The sequence below is a fragment of the Vigna radiata genome, chromosome 5 (assembly GCF_000741045.1).
Source record: "Vigna radiata var. radiata cultivar VC1973A chromosome 5, Vradiata_ver6, whole genome shotgun sequence".
Taxonomy (NCBI): Eukaryota; Viridiplantae; Streptophyta; class Magnoliopsida; order Fabales; family Fabaceae; genus Vigna; species Vigna radiata.
This window is the reverse complement of record NC_028355.1, coordinates 31,525,957-31,544,795: the sequence shown is the minus strand read 5'-3', so window position 1 is coordinate 31,544,795 and position 18,839 is coordinate 31,525,957. Positions and strand designations below refer to the sequence as shown.

Sequence of the window (18,839 nt, the reverse complement as noted above, 5' to 3'; positions counted from 1 at the left end):
AAAAATCTCAAAAATATCTATCCAAACAAAAACCACATATATATAAACAAAACATTAATTCTTCAATTCATTCAAACGCTACATTCAACATCAAAATTCAATATATCTATTTTCTTTTACATATAGAGAATAATATTATTTTTTCTTTTAGTTAAAAGATTAAATATACTAATAATTTAGTTTAAAATTTCATCTGTTCAGTAAACTTTTACTACTATTAGAGAAATATATATATATATATATATATATATATATATATATATATATATATTTTTAAATAAGCTAACAATATTAAAAGACATATAATTTGATTATTTAAGAATGTTAAAACCTTAGACATTCACTGGTGGGTCTGAAGATCGAAAAGCAAATCATTTAAATTTAATGTTTTAAACTTAAAAGGTTTCTTGTAGCATTTAATGAATGCTAAAGACATTCTTTTATTTAAATTCCTTTTCAGGATATGTTAAAGTTAATTTTAAAAAAATAATAAAAAAAGGCTTATCTTATAATTATCTGGTCCATTTATTTTATTTAGGTGGTGAAAGTAAAAAGAAAAAGAATGGAAAGAGTTAAGAAAAAGATACCGTTGAAGTCTTAAATTCAACTGTCTAAGTTAGTTGAGTCTCTTCTCTTTCTCTTTATCTTATCTAACAGTCAATCCTACCAGTATTCTCTCAGTCCACATTTCGCATAAGGAACAAATAAAATACAATAAATGACTATAATATATATATTTAAATAACCTTAGCGAGTTCCTTCCTTTGTTTTTATATTCTTAAATCCATTCTTCGCTACGTCTCTTTCTCTCTTTCTCTCTTCTTTCCCACACAACACAAACTCCACCATTTTAATCTCTTCTTCCATTCTTCTTCTTCTCCAATGGGCGCTGACATGTCGAACAATCCACCACCCACTTCTCACGCCAAAGACTTCTTTGCCTCCCCAGCTCTCTCTCTCAGCCTTGTAAATTCTATATATTCTCAGTTTTTCTTTCTTTCCTGTTATGTATATATATATATATATATACACACACACATGTTTTTCGTGTTTTTTTTTTTTTATCTCTCTCACGGCTCTCTCTCCCCTCCTGCATTCAAGGCTGGGATTTTTCGCCATGCCGGTGTGGCGGCGGAGGCCGAAGCTGCCACTTCGAACATGGAGGTGGAGGAGTGGGAAGAAGGAAGTGGAGGAGGTGAAAGGCTGGAAGAGATTAGCAGCGAGAATTCCGGCCCCACGAGATCCAGATCAGAGGATGATTTTGAAGGAGAAGGTGAACATGAGGATGCTGATGCTGATGCTGACGGTGACAGAAAGAAAAAGAAGAAGAGGAAGAAATATCACAGGCACACTGCTGATCAGATCAGAGAAATGGAAGCGTTAGTATAATATATATAATAATAATATAATCTCACTATTTCACGTCTCTGCACCATAAAGCCTGAGTTCGCAAACATCATTAGCACACCCTCTCTTCTGTCCCAGAAAACTCTTTCAAATTCATTAAAAAATACAAAATTTTAAGGCTTTATTTTCTGTCTTTTTAGATGGTTTTACAGTTCCCAACAAAGTGTGATATAACGTGTTGAGCTGATTTTGGATTATTGACATTGATTAATGGAAGAAAATACAAAATTTTCTTCCACTTTTGCTGAGTTTCTGTCATTCCTCCTGCATATATTTCTATATATAGGCGTCGTATCATTACTGTTACCAGCGAGAGAGAGTGAGACAAAAGCCATAGTTAGTGTTTCTTAATTGAGAACCCTTTGGAGCGGTTTTCTTTGCTCGTGTCATTAGATGTAATCAGTCATTGATTTAGCTTCACCTATGAAACCAAGCAATGATTTGCAAGCGAGAGTTATCAGTGGTTTTAAAGCATGGCTGTTCAGTTTGTACCCTACTACTGGCCACGGTTTATGATAAAATTATTAATATCATATGGTTATAAAAGATAAAAAAACAAAGCTTCAAATTCTTAGCTTTGAACTGCTTTTAAGCTGATTCTTCCTAAATCATTTCATATTTCAAAATAAAAGATTTATATCAGCACCTTGATATCATATGCCACTTTTTCTTAGGCCTTAAAATGGGTGTTCGTGTTTGTGTTACATTGTTGTTTGATTATTTTAAGCCGTATTTGTTGGAAAACTGTACGTATAAAAGAAGTGAAGCTTGTTGTGAAGAGAAAAACTGACATGAATGTAATGTTGTTTTACAGGCTTTTCAAAGAGTCACCACATCCTGATGAAAAGCAGAGGCAACAACTGAGCAAGCAATTAGGCCTTGCTCCAAGGCAAGTCAAGTTTTGGTTCCAAAATCGTCGAACCCAAATAAAGGTAATTAATTTAATTAAATTCATTCACTTACTCACAAACCCAGGTACTCCGTTGACTCTAATCCAGTTTTTGGTAATTTTTTCTGTACCTTTTTAGCTTATTATGTATACATATGCGTTGGCTTTTGCAGGCAATACAAGAGCGTCATGAAAATTCTTTGTTGAAGTCAGAAATAGAGAAACTAAAGGAGAAAAATAAAACCTTACGAGAGACAATAAACAAAGCTTGTTGCCCCACCTGCGGCGTGGCCACCACAAGCAGAGATGGAGCCATGCCAACCGAAGAACAACAACTACGTATTGAAAATGCCAAACTCAAAGCCGAGGTTTACTTGTTAATTTACGTTGTTAGTTTCTCTATTTTCTTGATTATAAAGAAAAACTAACGTTGAAAAGATTTACACTCTCACTCATCAGACGTACTGTTTGTGTAGGTAGAGAAGCTTCGAGCAGCTTTAGGGAAATACGCACCTGGGTCAACGTCCCCTTCGTGTTCTTCTGGCCATGACCAAGAGAATAGAAGCTCTTTGGATTTTTACACTGGAATTTTCGGAATCGACAATTCAAGGATAATGGATATAGTCAACCAAGCATTGGAGGAACTGATTAAGATGGCTACCATGGGAGAACCATTATGGCTACGTAGCTTCGAGACTGGTCGCGAAATACTTAACTACGACGAATATGTGAAGGAGTTTGCAGTTGAAAATTCAAGCAGTGGAAAGCCAAAGAGATCCATTGAAGCCTCAAGAGACACTGGAGTTGTTTTTGTGGATCTCCCTCGGCTTGTCCAAAGTTTTCTAGATGTGGTAAGAATATATAACATACCTATATATGCATGTATATGTTTTTTTAAATCATAAACATAATCTTGAAGAACCATATATATGAATATTACGATCGTGAAAATCTTGCAGAATCAATGGAAAGAAATGTTTCCATGTTTGATATCTAAGGCAGCAACAGTTGATGTTATATGCAACGGAGAAGGTCCTAACAGGAATGGTGCAGTGCAACTGGTAAGAGGAAAATGTTATTACCGTTTTTCTTCTTACATGGTTTCTGTCAGTAATTAAATTTCCCCCATCAAACACTAAATTCACCGTACCACAAACTGCACACTGAATTTTATTGCGATAATAATGTAAAAAAGTGATGAACTGCATACCTACACCGGCTGCTCGTGTTCCACGTGCCTGCAAACTATGTTATATTATATTAAATTCACCGGGTCCTACTTAGTGAAAGGTTTGATATAATATTAAAAAGTTTAGGCTGTCACGCTCAATCGTTTTCATTCAGCCAAATGTTTTTAATAAAATTTATTTCCCGTTTCAATCGAGAAACAACTCTTCAAACGTGGATTTATTGTTATGGAAATTTATTTTCTCAGTGGTCCACGTCCACCCATTGAAAACAAGAGAAGAAGATGCTTTCGAGCTACTTCCGTGCATTTTAACGTTTTGTCTTAAAGTTATAAATGTTTAAGGTAAAAAGCTTGTGTTGCATGAGTAAACATACGCTTTCCACTCACAGAAATTACGGTTTCATAACCCCATGCTCATGCACTGCTCTTCTGTTTCAAAGTGCCAACTTTTTTTTGGCGCCTTTCAAAACACGACCTTTATTTATATCACGCAAAGTGTAGAGACAAAGTCGCAGAAGGTTTTAAAATGATAGTAACATAATATACTCATGTACTACTATTCATAACTGTTGCCATTTTCCAATGTGTGTCCAGCTGGAATCTCTTTCTCTGTCTCTTTCTCTTACGTGTCCTTTATGAAAAGAGTTATGCTAAATGCCAACAAAAATAGAACATAAATCAGTGTTTTATAGCTTGTTTGTACCCCACAATGCATGAACAGAGAAAGACGATAATGACCTTGTCCAAGTTCTAAGTTGTGGACACGAATGAAGCTTTTACACAGTACTTACTACTAAGGTTTTAATTTGACAAGAAAACTCAAAACCTTAATTTTGTATATATTGGGTGCAGATGTTTGCTGAGATGCAAATGCTCACTCCAATGGTGCCCACAAGAGAAGTCTATTTTGTCCGTTTCTGCAAACAGTTGAGTGCTGAGCAGTGGGCAATCGTCGATGTATCCATAGACAAAGTAGAAGACAACATTGACGCATCCCTCGTGAAATGCAGAAAACGCCCTTCCGGTTGCATTATTGAGGACAAGTCCAATGGCCACTGCAAAGTATGTACAAGTCAAGTCATATATTGATTCACACTTGTGTTACATTCGGACCCATAAAAATTTCAACCTCAATATTTTGTTTTTAGGAAATGCATTATAGTCGGTGCAAAAACTAGTCAATGAGAAAATCAAATAAACTATATGGGTACAGAAACTAGGTGGTACCATTAGGAACTTCGTCGGTGGTAACCAATAATCATTACTTGAATGAAGCAAAGCTATATATAAAGTTGTTATATATAAGTTAATAAAATAAAGGAAGACAGTTGATGTCTTGTGATCAAACATTTAGTTAGAAGAACAGTTGGTGAAGTGGATTTGGAGTTATTGAAGTAAAAAAGGTAATAGAGAGTAGACTAGGTATTGATCTTTGTTTTGTCTTTAGGTAATATGGGTGGAGCACTTGGAATGCCAGAAGAGTGCAGTTCACTCCTTGTATCGTACCATTGTGAACAGTGGCCTAGCCTTTGGAGCAAGGCATTGGATTACGACTCTACAACTTCAATGTGAGCGTCTAGTTTTTTTCATGGCAACTAATGTTCCCATGAAGGATTCAACCGGTGAGTAATCAATTTCTAACAAGTTACTTTGTTTAAGACTATTTTACTAAGAAGCATCTATACAAATAAAGAGCGCTGCATGACAAAATGTTACTTAGGTGTTGCCACATTGGCTGGGAGAAAAAGCATTTTGAAGTTGGCACAAAGAATGACATGGAGTTTCTGTCATGCAATTGGCGCATCAAGCTTCCACACATGGACTAAGGTTACAAGCAAAAACGGGGAAGACATAAGGATAAGTTCTAGAAAGAATTTGAACGATCCTGGTGAACCTCTTGGGTTGATACTGTGCGCTGTTTGTTCTGTGTGGTTGCCAGTCTCACAAAATGTTCTGTTTGATTTCTTGAGAGATGAAACACGCCGAAGTGAGGTACCACTCTTGTCTTCTTCCTTCTTAATCTTTTTTGTCAGTTTTAGTTAATTGATTGATTGGCTAAATTTTCTGATACTATGTTGTCTAAGTGGGATATCATGTCAAGTGGTGGGACAGTGCAGTCCATTGCAAATTTATCCAAAGGACAAGACCGAGGCAATGTAGTTACCATTCAAGTAAGTTGTTTCGGTTCAAATTTCAATACTTCACGAAATGAAAATGTAAACTGCATTCAGATGAAACTATGGTGCTAAGTGACATATGGGATTATTTATTCCACAGACAATTAAATTGAAAGAAAACAGTGTGTGGATACTACAAGATAGCTGCACAAATCCTTATGAGTCAATGGTGGTATATGCTTCTGTGGACATTAGTGGTATTCAGTCTGTAATGACAGGATGTGATTCAAGCAACCTTGCCATACTGCCTTCGGGATTCTCTATAATTCCTGATGGCCTGGAGTCAAGACCATTGGTGATTACTTCAAGGCAGGAAGAGAAATATACCGAAGGAGGATCTTTGTTTACAATGGCATTCCAGATCCTGACTAATGCATCTCCCACAGCCAAGTTAACAGTGGAGTCTGTGGACTCTGTCAACACTCTTGTATCTTGTACATTGAGAAATATCAGAACATGCTTACAATGTGAAGAGGGCTAGTCAAAATCAGATCATCAATTGATAGAGAGTCATAGACTATAATCAGCAGTGATGATCTTAGGCTCTCTATTTCCTTTTTGGATAGTATTCGGTTTGGCAAAAATAGCTTGCGTTTGTTTTATTCGTTATTCCATTACCAAGGAGGCTTTGGTCAAGTATGTATATCTGTATCTGCAGTTCTGTAGGTAGAAAGAGAGACAAAAAGCTTTTAGAATTTAGATTTTAACTATGGCGTGTATAGAATTATCATTTGTTAATTCCTTATGCAGTTTTCTTTTTTTTTTTTGTAGCCATTTGATTATCCATGCCTTACATGGTTTGGTTTGATGGCTCAGATTGCGAATTATCCTCTTGAAATGGAAGAGAAATGATAAGTTATTTACACCCAATTTCTACTTTATGTTCCCGTAGGAAGAAAACTTACGTAACTGTTTGATGAAGCCCAAATTATAATCATGAAGAACTGTGGATGTTTGGTTGATAAATCCATTTGATGATTAAGATAGGTTCGTAAAACTTAAAACCAACCAAATTTCAAAGACAGGACTCGTCGGAACAAAAAGAATGTAAAGAGTTTCAACTTCAGAAAAATAGTTGTTCTTCAGAACGTTACTTCGATCAGCAAACATAATTAATATTTTGAAAAAGAAAAATATGTTTTTGCTTGCTGCTTCTCACCTAGAAATAAATTTATGCAACCTGCATTGCTGGCAATGTTAATAGCCCTTAAATTTACATGTGGGAATTCTTCCACACAAAAAATGGCAACAAGCAGAGTCCCAGAAAGTATGGAGGCAATGTAGTAACCAGATCCTTTTTTATAGGTCAGTATCCATCACTCTTTCGTCTCATGCACGTGCCATTATATTTTATCTAAACCTTTATGCATAATTTGGTTGCCATTAGCATCAAGTCATCCAATTTGCAATTCCCCCTTTCAAGCTCTTGTCCCAAAGCTTAAAACAATTGCAAACTATGGACGAACTCCAGGAATGACCTTGTAGAAAGTGCAGTAAAATCAAGTCCTGTATCACTATAGTGTACGGAATAAATAGGAGAGGGGTAAATCATTGAAGAGAAGACCTTCATTGCGCCGTGAGCCAATTACAGGTGAACTTAGAACCATATTAACACAAACATTACAGCATCAATCAAGTTCGAGTCTTTATCACTTGTATGATATTCAACATACACAAATTTATCCTACTTCCACATCAAAACTTATCAAGATCACTGGATTTGATCCACGTATTTACATGGCAACAATTTAAGAGCTTTCATCTTATTGACTACAGTACTGCGTGTAAAAGTAATAAAAAAAAAAGTCTTGCTTTCTTGGAGATCAAGCGATGAGTTGGATAAACAATGAGGAAGGGAAAATTCAGAGCTCAAGAGGGAAGTTAAACTCAACTATGAATATTTGGCCATCAGAATCATAATCGAACATTTCATTCTGTCACAACAAATTCTCAAAGATAACAACACTGCCATAACGCCACATTTGAATTGAAGATTGATCAAAAGCCAATGGGACATTTCATCAAACATTCAGAGGGATCCATAAACGATAAAAGTTCTCACGATAACAAAATTAACAAAAACCATATATCAAACTGATTTCGTTAGCACCAACTTCTCCACTCCCAGTCCCAGCAAGTCTCACTCTCATTTCATTGCTGTATGGAATTAAACAATAAAATTTCCCGAATTCTCCCAATCCTCCGAATTACCATAGAGCAAGAGCAATCAATTAAAGCAAAAGACGATTATATATGATAGCCGTAGTTAGAATGATAAGAATTGCACATATAAACAGTGCACTAACACGAAAGAGTTGCACCATGGAAATTACAACACATAAAGCGGAAAGAGGAAAAAAAAAAGATTGGATAAAATACGCGTGAGAGAGTGAAATTGAGGAGAGTCTAGGACTGAGACTCGGACCCGAAAGACTCGAAAGACTCGAAATCAATGAAAATCTCTTCCCGCTGAGAGGTTTCGTTGGAACGCCGTTGGGGAGCGGGGAGGGCTAGAAAAGTCTTGGTCTTGCTGATGGGCCTGGTCTTCTGGAGCTGAACGATGTCGCCCACTTTGAATTGGTTATCTGGGTCGTGGGCCTGGTACTTCTTCTTCTTCCTGAAGCGCCTCTTGTACTTTGGGTGAATGGCCACCCTGACCACCTCCACAGCCACCGTCTTATCGCTGCTGGAGCACACCACCTTTCCCTGCATTGTCTTCATCGCTTTTATTTGAGGGACGGAACACGGCGGTGCCCATTGGGGCCTAGCCACGCCGGAATTGGGTTTCGTGAGAAGGTTCGAGCCATGGGCATGACCGTTCAGAAAAGGGGTTGAGAGCTTCGGAGGGAGCTGAAGAAGCCACATTTCTTATCCGTTTCTTCCTATCACTGTATGCACACTCTTTCTCTGTACTTCGTGTTTTATCTCCTTTATCACTCTCCCTCTCTCTTACATCTCCTTCCTTGTAACCCAACATATAGATGGGCCTAAAGCCCAAACAATTAACACCTTATTCGCAAACAAAAAAAATAAAATTGGTTTATATGTACAACCAAAGAAATGTTTTTCTTATAAATATATCCATGTTAAGAAATTATTTCATAATTCTTATTACCCTCTTATTATCTACTTAAATTTAATTGAACTGGATACCAGTTTATAAATAATTGAACTCTTAATAATAGTTTTTATTTATTTTTAACTATTTAAAATTAAATTAATTAATTCACCGTCAATTTTTTGAATAGCGTGTTTAACTTATGTTATTTATCATGTTACAGAGAAATCTAGGAGGATAGGGTTATCCATCTCGAACCACGTGGCATGTCATGAGACTTCCATGGTATGCACAAGGAAATAGAGATGGTGACGTGGCAATTTGATGAGATTTCTGTAAGATAGGAAGACCAATGTAATCACTGTATGTGAAGCAGAAAGAGCATAATGGCTTCTCTGGCAAGCTTGGCTGTTGTTCAACCATCCACTGTGAAGGGTCTTGCTGGATCTTCCCTTGCTGGAACTAAGCTTACTTTCAGGCCCTCTCAAAAGAGTTTCAGAGCCAAGAATTTCAGGTAAACCATTTGTAATATCATTACTCTGGTAGAAGAAGATTACTAAACTATGAATTATAAATAAATATGCATGTGCACGGGTCTTCCTTTTCGTTTTATGTGTTTTCTGGAAAACGAAAAAGAAGGCTTCTGCAGATTTTAATTGCACGTGAATGCTACCATTTTCAGGAGTGGTGCTGTTGTAGCAAAGTACGGTGACAAGAGTGTGTACTTTGATTTGGAGGATCTAGGCAACACTACAGGCCAGTGGGACTTGTACGGATCCGATGCACCTTCACCCTACAACCCTCTTCAGGTTTTGTTTCTTTTTACTATTTGTTCATTAATGAGATAGCTGGAAATGCATTCGGTGGCAGTTGAAATAAGTATGAAAAAGTCAAGCATTTGCATAATAGTAAGGGAACAAGTAATTGTTTGAGCGAAGAAACAGTGTAGGACAAAGGCATTGAAAGCAATAGTGGATGGTTTCATTCAGCTCTTTATATGTTTAGGAGTGGCTACAATAAGCTTTTATGCACTTACACAACTTAGTTCCATTGAAAATTCAAACTTATATCTCCCTCGTTGATATGGATTTGCAGAGCAAGTTCTTCGAGACATTCGCGGCTCCATTCACAAAGAGGGGATTGTTGCTCAAGTTTTTGATCCTGGGAGGTGGTTCCACCCTGGCATACTTCAGTGCCACTGCTTCAGGTGACATTCTACCAATCAAGAAAGGTCCACAACTTCCACCAAAGCTAGGTCCCCGTGGCAAGATCTAATTTAGTTTCCAAGTTCCATTTGTTTAGCTTCTTTTCCTCCTTCTTCTTTTGAACTGAACGTGTATATCTCTGCTTGCATACAATGTTTAAGAAAGTCTAAAGCCTACTTCTATTAAATCATGTTTATTTCTGGTCCAGTAAATAGTGTTTGCTGTATAGTAATGATGATTTATTTATTTATTTTCATGGATGGCCTAACAGTAAGGGATCACCTCACCGGTAGTAGTGAAACTCAAGATCTTTTAATGCAATTGATGTTTTGAGTTAAGCTATGAGTTAAGCCGATTGGCCATGTTATACTAACATACTCGATATGCTTGGGATGAGTCTAATTTATAGAAAGCAAAACTTGAAGATGTTGTATGTTACGCACGTTGGCCTGTGACATCAGTACAGGATGATCTCTACATTAACACTGTCACAGTCACAGAAAGGAACGGTGAGTTGATGATAGGTCACGGGGAGGGACAAACATGGATGACATTTGTGCTAGGTATCGTCAAAAAACCACGACTCAGTAGCTACCAGACTACAAATCCTTCGTATAGTGAGGATGCCATATCTCTGACCATGCTTCAAAGCCATTAATTTTGTACGTCCATTCCTATGTAAAATGGAAATAATTGATCAGCAATCCAACAAACGCCTTTATGAGTCTATTGCACTTTTAATGTCGTGCTGTTGGGCTTCTCGTGGCTCCCAAGGTCTCAAGATATGACATCTTCTTGCTGGTCACTACATTAGCAAGTTTTTGTTGCTTTGTATCCTCGTCTTTGCATAATTCATCTGAGGGGTCCTTCTTCAACGTTGAGTCTTCTTGATCAGAGCCCCAACCCATGAAATCTGATAGTGTCATTGAACCAGGTGCTTCAGTGGTAACCTTCTCCATCTCTTCTTTAGGAGGCCTGGAAATTGAGTTTCTGCTTTTTCCTGCTGATATATTTTGACATTGAATTTGGAAATCTGCTTGGAGTACATCATCTATTCTTGAAAGAACTGTAAAGGCCAAACTCTCCAATATTCTTGAATAGCTTTCTAGAACAGCTTGCCCCACATCCTGCGAACATAACAAATACTCCATCGTTTTAATTAAACACAATAAAATCATTATATTGAATGGCCCTCCAACGTTGCCAACAAAAATTGAAAAGGAATCCAAATATGTTGTTGTGTCTAGATCTTAAGATCAAACGAATCTCTTAGGCAGTTCATTGTAAGTAGAGTGTGTGCAATTTTTTTTTATTAATCAGCCAGAGTGTACAGATATTGGACAACTAAACTCAGGGACATACTCTTACCTTGTTGTATTGGATTTTGCTTATATCCAGTGAAGATTGAGGAAGGCCAGGGAAACGGTGCTTTAAGAGAAGTAATATGGTTTCTGCTCTCTCTTCAAATAGTTCTCTTTTTTCGATACTCACTCCAGAACCCCAAGTAGATTTTCCATCTTTGTGGTTCATCTTCCGCTTCCAAATTACTATGGATGCTTCAATTCTATTCTTGAGATTCAGAATTTTATGCTCTGATGATAAGTCCATGGTTGACAGGAACTGGTCAGGATCAAAAAATTCAACTGTTATGCTCCTGTAGATCGAGTCGCCTAGACTTGCTCTTCCATTCTGTAAATGAAGAAAAAGGAAAAAAAGAAAATAGATTTATGCATTACAATGTTGCTCCAGGTGCTAACTATAAGTTTTCGTTGGTTCTTTTTGTATCACCTTGGGTAGGGAGTCAATATAGCTTTCGGGGATCTCAATTTCTGATAAAATTTGGGCATTTATTGCCATGGCTGCTTTAAGTACTTGATTCACACAATCTTTCTGGTAATGCAGAAATTTTCTAGCCGAATCAGATAGACCGTCTACCGGAACCTTAGGAGTAGGTAACCACCACTTATCATCGTTTTTTTTCTTTGAGTCTGGATCTGAATCATCTGAATCTTTTGACACATAATAGAACTCGGTTTGATCTTTGAAGTTATCCAGACATTCCTGTTCATTATCAGAGATTGCTCGGGACAATTAACAGTCAATTTAAACCTACAAGACAATTATCACATTTAGCTCAAGAGATAATCAGGATTAATGATCTTACAATAAGCATTGCATCAAGCTTGCGCAAGGCAGGGATATTCATGTGAAGATCAGTCCTTTGTCGTGTCGTCATAATCTAGCCAATGAAAAACCCGGTTCTATCATATAGATAGCAGTTATGATGATAGAAAGAATAACATAGATACTATTTATATAGAAATAGAGAGAAAAAGGGTTACCTCCATATTTGTACCATCCTTGGACTTTTGTTGTGAAGGAACCATTTCAACAACGTAATCTGTGACTGATAGAAGCCAATCAATTTCTTTTCTCCATTTTGCTTTCCTTTCTGCCGGCATTGGTTCCAGCCGTTTTTGTTCACCATAAATAGAAGCTGCAGTTTCAGTGAGATAAGAATTATCAGAACATATCATGATAAGAAGCTCTCAAAGAAAGGAGTGTCATATTGCAAAATCTGTTGATTACAAAAGTCAATCGGTATAGAAAGAATACTGAAAAAAAAAAAAGTCAACTTACCAGCAAGGTTTGTAAAAGCGTTTGACAGTGCCAAAGCAGACGAAACTCCCTTTCCACCACCGGACATATCCTCACCCAACAGCAGTTTGGCAAATCTTTCCTTCATCTGTTCCATTTCTGAATTAATCCCAGCCATGAATGTCAACTTTTCAGACAAATCCAATAAAAGTGATGAAGAGAATTTGCTGGTATGTTATATTAGACATTTTGAAATGAAAGGAGAGTTGATTATGAATTATAAGGTGATTGTTAAATATTGTTAAATAGTAATAATGATAGTAATGGCATTGACCTTGCAAGATCTTCTCTTTGGCTTCCTTTGCTGCCAATTCCTCCTTGGTTAGCGTCCTTGGTTTGGGAATCTTGTCTAAATCATTAAGAGGCTTTGATCCTTGACTTCTTGAAGAGGCTGCACCATCCTCTGTAGGTTCCAATTGGGTAGCAGTGTCAATGCTGAGGCTCTTGGTATGCCTTCCAGTGCCCTCAAATATCCCTTTGAAGTTAAACAATCTGGTCCTGCCACCACCTTCCTGATCTTGTTCTCCTGCTTGAACCATGTTTCCTCTTCTTTTTTTATATTTCCAAGAAAAGGTTAACCTTTAAGGTGGAACAAAACATGGGGTGTCCCAGAACCTGCAGGGAGAGAAGGAAACTAGCAGAGGGGAAGCCAAGGCAAAGAATGGAAAAGGAGTTGTATTTTCTTTTTGGAGTTGGTGAGTTTGAGAAAAGGGTGGAGGTTGTTTTTTTGTTCTTTTTTTTTTTGTTAGCCTTTCTTTTTTGAGCTGGATTCTCTGAACGTGGGGTGCATGTTGTAAGAAATGTAATGGGTTTAAGAGTGAGAGAAACAAAATTTGCATTATTTTTGTTTTGTTTTGGGAGCTTTTGCTCTGGAATGCTTAAGGGAAATTGGATGGTTCTTGATTAAGCTTCTAATTTAAACGTCAAATATAGCTCAAGACCAGGGAAGACAGACATGCACGCTTAGCCAATCACAAATATTATAACATCCCTTTCTTTAACAATCACTGTCAATTCCATATTCTTCTTACTAGGTAATTAAACTTGTGTCTTTATTATCTTTTTTACAAATATCAAATTTTATTAATCTAAATTTCATATTAAAAGTTATTTTAAAATAGACTGAGTGTGCCCAATTTCATTTAACATTACAATTAATTCATGTTTCCTCAAACCACTTTATTTTTAGGCATAACATGTTACATTAAAATGTAATGTCTTTTGTTAGATTTTGAATTATTTAAAATTTTATCTATGTAATTATCAGAATAGTAAGACATTATTAAAATAATATATGTTGGTCAAACTTAATAAATGTTTAAAGAAGGTAGTTAAAACCTAATACACATAATGGCCTTTCTTCTATAATGTTTTTTTTTCTCTCTCCACCAATAGACTAGTGACTTAATGGAAATTTTAATCTCTTTAATTTTGAGTTTCAACTAATCAACAAACAAATGTTGAGGTTACTGACTCTTTAGAAAAATATTAAATGGACCTTTGCTTTTTTAGATCTGGATAAACACATTCTGGCCCTTTTCCACACATTTTAGATGATGCGAGCTTAGAAGAGTGAGTTTTAAATACTAATAGTTATTTAAAATGAAATTTGATATTTTTTTAAACAGGTTTTAAGTCCCTCTAAAAAAACATATATTAATTCTTATAAAATGGGTGAGTTTTGATTTTAGTTCATGTACAAAATTATTTTGCTTTTGGTGTTATAAAACTAAATTATTTTGGTTATGGCTAAAAGTCCATTACTTAACGGTTTAGTTTTGTTGAATTCGGTTCAATTTGACTTGTTCAGTTTGGTTTGACTTAGTTTAATGATTCGGTTTAATTCAGTTTAACTTAGTTTGGTTTGATTTAATTTAGTTCAATTTGGTTTAGTTTGATTTTAATTTAATGGTTCAGTTTAGTTTAATTCGATTTAGTTTAGTTTAATTTAATTTAGTTTAATTTGGTTTAATTCGATTTAATTTGACTTGGTTTTGTTTATTTTGATTGGTTTGGGTTCCATTTATTCGATTCAGTATGACAAGGATCGGTTTATATATATATATATATATATATATATATATATATATATATATATATCAGTAAATTTTAATATAATAACGTAATGTGTTTTCGTCTATTAATATTAAAAATAATATTAAGTTAAAATTGGTTTTCCTTTTCTATAACTGACTGTTGTGTAAGTATGTTGTTCAGGGATGATTTCACAAACAGATTTGAGTGAAATTGTCAGTATCAGAAAGAAATCGATGGTCTAAACTAAACACTTCCATTGTAAATGGAATCCATGGGCGTGCTAATGACTTGCCCAATGCACAGTTACATCCAAGAACAGCTCGCCAAGCGCTTCAACCTCTTCAAACTCTGGCACTTTCCCTCCTTCGTCGCCTTCGCCCAAGCCCACGGAACCTCCGTCCGCGCCGTCGTCGCAAGTGTCAAAGTAGGAGTGGATGCCACCACCATCGACTCCTTGCCCAACCTACAGATTGTCTCCACCTACAGCGTCGGATACGACAACATCGACCTCCGAAAATGCAGAGAGAAAGGCATTCCCGTCACCAACACGCCCGACGTTTTGACCGACGATGTCGCCGATCTCGCCATCGCCCTTGCCTTGTCCCTCTTCTGCACAATTTCTCACTCCCCTCGCCGTAATTCTGCTCCTCACCTCACACCAAAGGTTTTTCACTCACCCATTTTATCAGTAATTTTTTTTTTATTTTGTTTGATTATTGTGCATTTGATACAGGGATTAGGGTTTACGAAAAGTGTAATTAAATTAAATTTGATTTTGTGATTTGCACATTTAGCTTAGTGGTAAAGCAGTTGGAATTATAGGGATGGGAAGGATTGGGTTGGCGATTGCGAAGAGAGCCGAGGCTTTTGGATGCCCCATCAGCTACCATTCGAGAAGTGTAAAGGCAGAGTCTGGGTATAGATATTACTCTAACGTTCTTGACTTAGCCGCTGACTCTGAAGTACTGGTTGTGGCCTGTACCCTCACCCATGAAACCCGTCACATCGTGAACCGGGGAGTTATGGATGCATTGGGCCCAAAGGGGATTTTGATCAATATTGGGCGAGGCCCGCACGTGGATGAGCCCGAACTCGTGTCCGCCTTGACCGAAGGAAGACTAGGTGGTGCGGGCCTTGACGTGTTTGAGAAGGAGCCAGAGGTGCGGGAAGAGTTACTAAGGCTTGAGAATGTTGTGTTGACTCCTCATGTGGGGAGTGACACTGTGGAAACTTGCATGGCAATGGCAGATCTTGTGATTGCAAACTTAGAGGCAAGCTTCCTTGGCAAACCCCTTTTGACTCCAATCATTTGATGCTGCTTTTCTTTACATCATTCCTTCACATTCACTTCCTTCTTGCTTTAGATTATCAAGTTAATCAGCTACTTTATTAAACATTTTATCCTGATCTTTTAACTTTCAATTTAATAAATTTGTTAGATTTTTTGTTTTTACTGTACTAATAGAAGTTCATGCTGCACTTCGTGTTCCTCTCCTGTAGTCTGTAAGACCGAAAAACTGAGAAAAAAAACAGGTGCAGTGCAGCTCAGCTGTGGTTATTGTATACATGTATTAATGAAAAAAAATTATTTTTTTTTCTTACTTTAAAGGTGAATTGATATTTTCATGATAGAATTTACATAAGTTAATATCCATAAACTTTCCTTTTGTGTTGAATTTAAATTTAGAACTCAAGCCAAATTTCAATAGAAGAGATTTCTATACACAAGTTTATTTAAAGTAAAGATTCAATTTATTGCATTAAGTAGGTATATTATTTCCAAAATATAAATACTTTAAATATCCTTCTTTTATTTTATTTTTTTTCCTTTGGCCCATCCACACCAACCATTGTCCTTATTTCTTATCCCAAATATCGTTGTGCATATAATATCCTTAAAATTGATCTTAAAAGCAAAAGGGAAAGGAAAAGCACCGAACGACCCCACTTATCAAACAAAATATCTAGGACTTTCTTTTCATATCTAATTTCAGTTTCATTAATACTTCATCCTTTATCTTCTTCTTTCTGGTATAGCCACGACTCTTCTTTTTTCTTTGGAGAAAGAACAAATAATATCCACAATATGAAGAGAAATTTAAGGGGATCTTATCCAAAACAGCAAAAAGATGAACTGAAGAACATGAACTTATCATTATTATATACAAAGTAAAAAAGAACATCATCATCACCCTTCAAAACATATTAAAAGGGTCCAATCGCTAATGACTCTGGAGTTGCTGCATATATTTAAACTTGCCTAGCTATGTTCTTGATATTGCCCCTTGCTGGAACTTTTATTTACAGCCATGAGAATATACTCAGATATGACCGGAAGAAGCTCCTTTGAAGATGAGAAAATTGAGAGTCTCCAGAGTAAAGTACACGAAGGTTCCCTTGGAATGGGTGAAAAAGCAGCCAAAACTCGATCCCACCACACACTGCCATCCAGAACCATGCTTCGTGTCAAACTCCTATCAGTCCAATAAACCATAAACTCTTGTTACAGAAAAGTTACACTGAAATCAGTCTCCAAGAACAACACATGCAACATTAAATTGTTGTGTATCATCGGAAAGATGGCAGAAAATGTTACCTTTTTAATGTGGGCAGCAATGGATGTGCAATCCAAAACATCGTAGAGATCAAGAGCTTCAGAAGCAGATGCCATGGCTTGGATCTGCATCTTGAGGGGCATGTCAGTATCCTCTATCACAGCTTTACCTTCCAACATGCTTTCACCGTTTCTCTTTTTCCAAGAAAGTGAGCAATAGCAATAACATATCACTCTATATATGAAATCATAAAGCTGGCACTGGGGCATGTACCAAACTCACTTCTGCTACCTCACATTTTTGGACTTATTATATAAATGGACATTCATGAATCTCATGATTTTTTGTCATTCTGCTGGTGACTCAGTCAGTCATAGAGTCCTACGGTGAGAAAATTGATGCGAAAGAGTGAGGAGCTAAGGATAAAGCTGGTGAGGCCATAAATAAAAGGAATTTTGTATGTTTTTTCATTTTGGCCAGGTGCATTTTTTCTCTCTTCCATATTGGATTCGATTGAACTACCTATCCAGTCAGTTTTGTTTTTTTCTTTCTCTTGACTTGGACAAATTTTAAAACTATTTATAAAAGAATAGTTATTCATCACACTTCAATAATTGGTAGATAGGGAAAAGTGCGGAACAAAAACTAGATAAGGCAGTATACATTTTTTTGTATATATATAAAAACAAAGTTCTTGTGTTGGACACGTAGAAAAAAAAGCAGAAAAAAAGGAAACTTCGCACCACCCAAAAGGATTCTTATAAATTGAAAAGAAGTATGAAAGAAAAAAGAATTTAGAATATTATGTATAGTGTGTGTCAGTGTGGTCAAGATCATCTAGGTCATTATTCTAGCTCGAGTTTTTTTGTCAAGCTCCTCTGAACTTATTATTTCAGTTCGAGCTCCTCTTGTTTAATTTCTTAGAACTGACAATTTCTGGTCTGAGTTCCTTTAGACTGATTATTCTATCTGAGTTCTTTTGGTCCGAATCTCTATTTCAAAATTTGTCACTTATGCCAAGCTCTCTTAGTCAATTTGTCTAGGCTATCTAGGCTATAAAGGATGATGATATTTTGGCAATATTTTTATAATTTTTTTTACAACGAGACACGTGTCATCATTTTATTGGTCTATTTAAATTTATGTTTAAAAAATATTTAAAACGAATCAATCATAAACTGTCACGTATGCATTGTCAAAAAATTATTAAAAAAATGTTATTAAAAGGACATTTTCCGATTACAAAACAATGATAATGATGAAGTAGTCCATTACCATGACTCATCGGTCACATAATGATCTTTAACAATGGTAACAATGAAATAGACAACCATCATGATCAAGTAGTATGGTCGACTAGTTACAAAATGATTAGATTAACAATAATGTTGAATCAATCTTTTAATATCGATTAAAATATAATTGGATCATGATTAGATCTATAAAAAGATAAAAATTCATCACAACTGTCATATATAAAGGTATAATGTATGACTTATTTATGTCAAATATGATTTTTTTTTAAATAAACTTTATTAGATATATCTTATAATTTGTCGAAATATCTTAGGATGTTCTTTGTGATCACTATTCCGCATGTTGTAATGCATATATATTTGGAAACACAGCATTTTGTCGGTTGAAGGATTTTGTGACTGTGAAGA

General features: G+C 36.1%; 6 protein-coding genes and 1 long non-coding RNA gene across 8 annotated transcripts; 4 read left to right on the top strand and 3 right to left on the bottom strand.

Moving 5' to 3' along the window:
• The first annotated feature begins 697 nt into the window (after positions 1-697).
• On the top strand, positions 698-6,527 carry LOC106759966 (homeobox-leucine zipper protein GLABRA 2). The gene is made up of 11 exons (XM_014643374.2): positions 698-966; positions 1,102-1,379; positions 2,222-2,339; positions 2,470-2,664; positions 2,773-3,147; positions 3,256-3,357; positions 4,338-4,547; positions 4,933-5,107; positions 5,206-5,477; positions 5,570-5,656; positions 5,763-6,527. Exons 1-11 carry the CDS (start codon positions 883-885, stop codon positions 6,141-6,143), a joined length of 2,277 nt encoding a protein of 758 aa, XP_014498860.1. The 5' UTR covers positions 698-882; the 3' UTR covers positions 6,144-6,527.
• A 1,016-nt stretch (positions 6,528-7,543) lies between these two features.
• Positions 7,544-8,604, bottom strand: LOC106761014 (30S ribosomal protein S17, chloroplastic). The gene has a single exon (XM_014644483.2). The coding sequence runs from the start codon at positions 8,525-8,527 to the stop codon at positions 8,069-8,071; it is 459 nt and encodes a 152-aa protein (XP_014499969.1). The 5' UTR covers positions 8,528-8,604; the 3' UTR covers positions 7,544-8,068.
• Positions 8,605-9,067: 463 nt separating this feature from the next.
• On the top strand, positions 9,068-10,181 carry LOC106762156 (photosystem I reaction center subunit VI-2, chloroplastic-like). Its single transcript, XM_014645901.2, has 3 exons — positions 9,068-9,234; positions 9,403-9,529; positions 9,816-10,181. The coding sequence occupies exons 1-3, from the start codon at positions 9,107-9,109 to the stop codon at positions 9,993-9,995; spliced, it is 435 nt and encodes a 144-aa protein (XP_014501387.1). The 5' UTR covers positions 9,068-9,106; the 3' UTR covers positions 9,996-10,181.
• Positions 10,182-10,662: 481 nt separating this feature from the next.
• Positions 10,663-13,122, bottom strand: LOC106762154 (rop guanine nucleotide exchange factor 12). Its single transcript, XM_014645899.2, has 7 exons — positions 12,858-13,122; positions 12,566-12,682; positions 12,268-12,422; positions 12,090-12,164; positions 11,714-11,986; positions 11,294-11,614; positions 10,663-11,052 (listed from the first exon to the last, which is right to left on the bottom strand). The coding sequence occupies exons 1-7, from the start codon at positions 13,120-13,122 to the stop codon at positions 10,663-10,665; spliced, it is 1,596 nt and encodes a 531-aa protein (XP_014501385.1).
• LOC111241709 lies at positions 12,465-13,490 on the top strand. Its single transcript, XR_002668028.1, has 2 exons — positions 12,465-12,753; positions 12,866-13,490. It is a non-coding gene; the product is annotated as an uncharacterized LOC111241709 (long non-coding RNA).
• Positions 13,491-14,755: 1,265 nt separating this feature from the next.
• On the top strand, positions 14,756-17,057 carry LOC106762155 (glyoxylate/hydroxypyruvate reductase A HPR2). Of its 2 annotated transcripts, XM_022781423.1 has the most exons (3): positions 14,756-15,284; positions 15,415-15,891; positions 16,928-17,057. In XM_022781423.1, the coding sequence occupies exons 1-3, from the start codon at positions 14,883-14,885 to the stop codon at positions 16,931-16,933; spliced, it is 885 nt and encodes a 294-aa protein (XP_022637144.1). In that variant the 5' UTR covers positions 14,756-14,882; the 3' UTR covers positions 16,934-17,057. The 2 variants fall into 2 exon arrangements, with proteins under 2 accessions (XP_022637144.1, XP_014501386.1); XM_014645900.2 differs by lacking the exon at positions 16,928-17,057 and having other exon boundaries at positions 14,757-15,284; positions 15,415-16,228.
• LOC106762157 (probable dynein light chain) lies at positions 16,730-17,354 on the bottom strand. The gene is made up of 2 exons (XM_014645902.2): positions 17,217-17,354; positions 16,730-17,094 (listed from the first exon to the last, which is right to left on the bottom strand). Exons 1-2 carry the CDS (start codon positions 17,352-17,354, stop codon positions 16,942-16,944), a joined length of 291 nt encoding a protein of 96 aa, XP_014501388.2. The 3' UTR covers positions 16,730-16,941.
• Between the last annotated feature and the right edge of the window lie 1,485 nt (positions 17,355-18,839).

Coding starts and splice junctions, on each gene's coding strand:
- LOC106759966 (XM_014643374.2), top strand. CDS start 883: ATGGGCGCTGACATGTCGAACAATCCACCACCCACTTCTCACGCCAAA. Junction 2,665..2,772: donor ATGCCAAACTCAAAGCCGAG/GTTTACTTGTTA, acceptor CTGTTTGTGTAG/GTAGAGAAGCTTCGAGCAGC. Junction 5,108..5,205: donor TCCCATGAAGGATTCAACCG/GTGAGTAATCAA, acceptor AATGTTACTTAG/GTGTTGCCACATTGGCTGGG.
- LOC106761014 (XM_014644483.2), bottom strand. CDS start 8,527: ATGTGGCTTCTTCAGCTCCCTCCGAAGCTCTCAACCCCTTTTCTGAAC.
- LOC106762156 (XM_014645901.2), top strand. CDS start 9,107: ATGGCTTCTCTGGCAAGCTTGGCTGTTGTTCAACCATCCACTGTGAAG. Junction 9,235..9,402: donor TTCAGAGCCAAGAATTTCAG/GTAAACCATTTG, acceptor TACCATTTTCAG/GAGTGGTGCTGTTGTAGCAA. Junction 9,530..9,815: donor CACCCTACAACCCTCTTCAG/GTTTTGTTTCTT, acceptor ATGGATTTGCAG/AGCAAGTTCTTCGAGACATT.
- LOC106762154 (XM_014645899.2), bottom strand. CDS start 13,122: ATGGTTCAAGCAGGAGAACAAGATCAGGAAGGTGGTGGCAGGACCAGA. Junction 11,987..12,089: donor AGCTTGATGCAATGCTTATT/GTAAGATCATTA, acceptor GATAATGAACAG/GAATGTCTGGATAACTTCAA. Junction 11,615..11,713: donor ATATTGACTCCCTACCCAAG/GTGATACAAAAA, acceptor CTTCATTTACAG/AATGGAAGAGCAAGTCTAGG.
- LOC106762155 (XM_014645900.2), top strand. CDS start 14,883: ATGGAATCCATGGGCGTGCTAATGACTTGCCCAATGCACAGTTACATC. Junction 15,285..15,414: donor CTCCTCACCTCACACCAAAG/GTTTTTCACTCA, acceptor TTGCACATTTAG/CTTAGTGGTAAAGCAGTTGG.
- LOC106762157 (XM_014645902.2), bottom strand. CDS start 17,354: ATGTTGGAAGGTAAAGCTGTGATAGAGGATACTGACATGCCCCTCAAG. Junction 17,095..17,216: donor TTGCTGCCCACATTAAAAAG/GTAACATTTTCT, acceptor TTGGACTGATAG/GAGTTTGACACGAAGCATGG.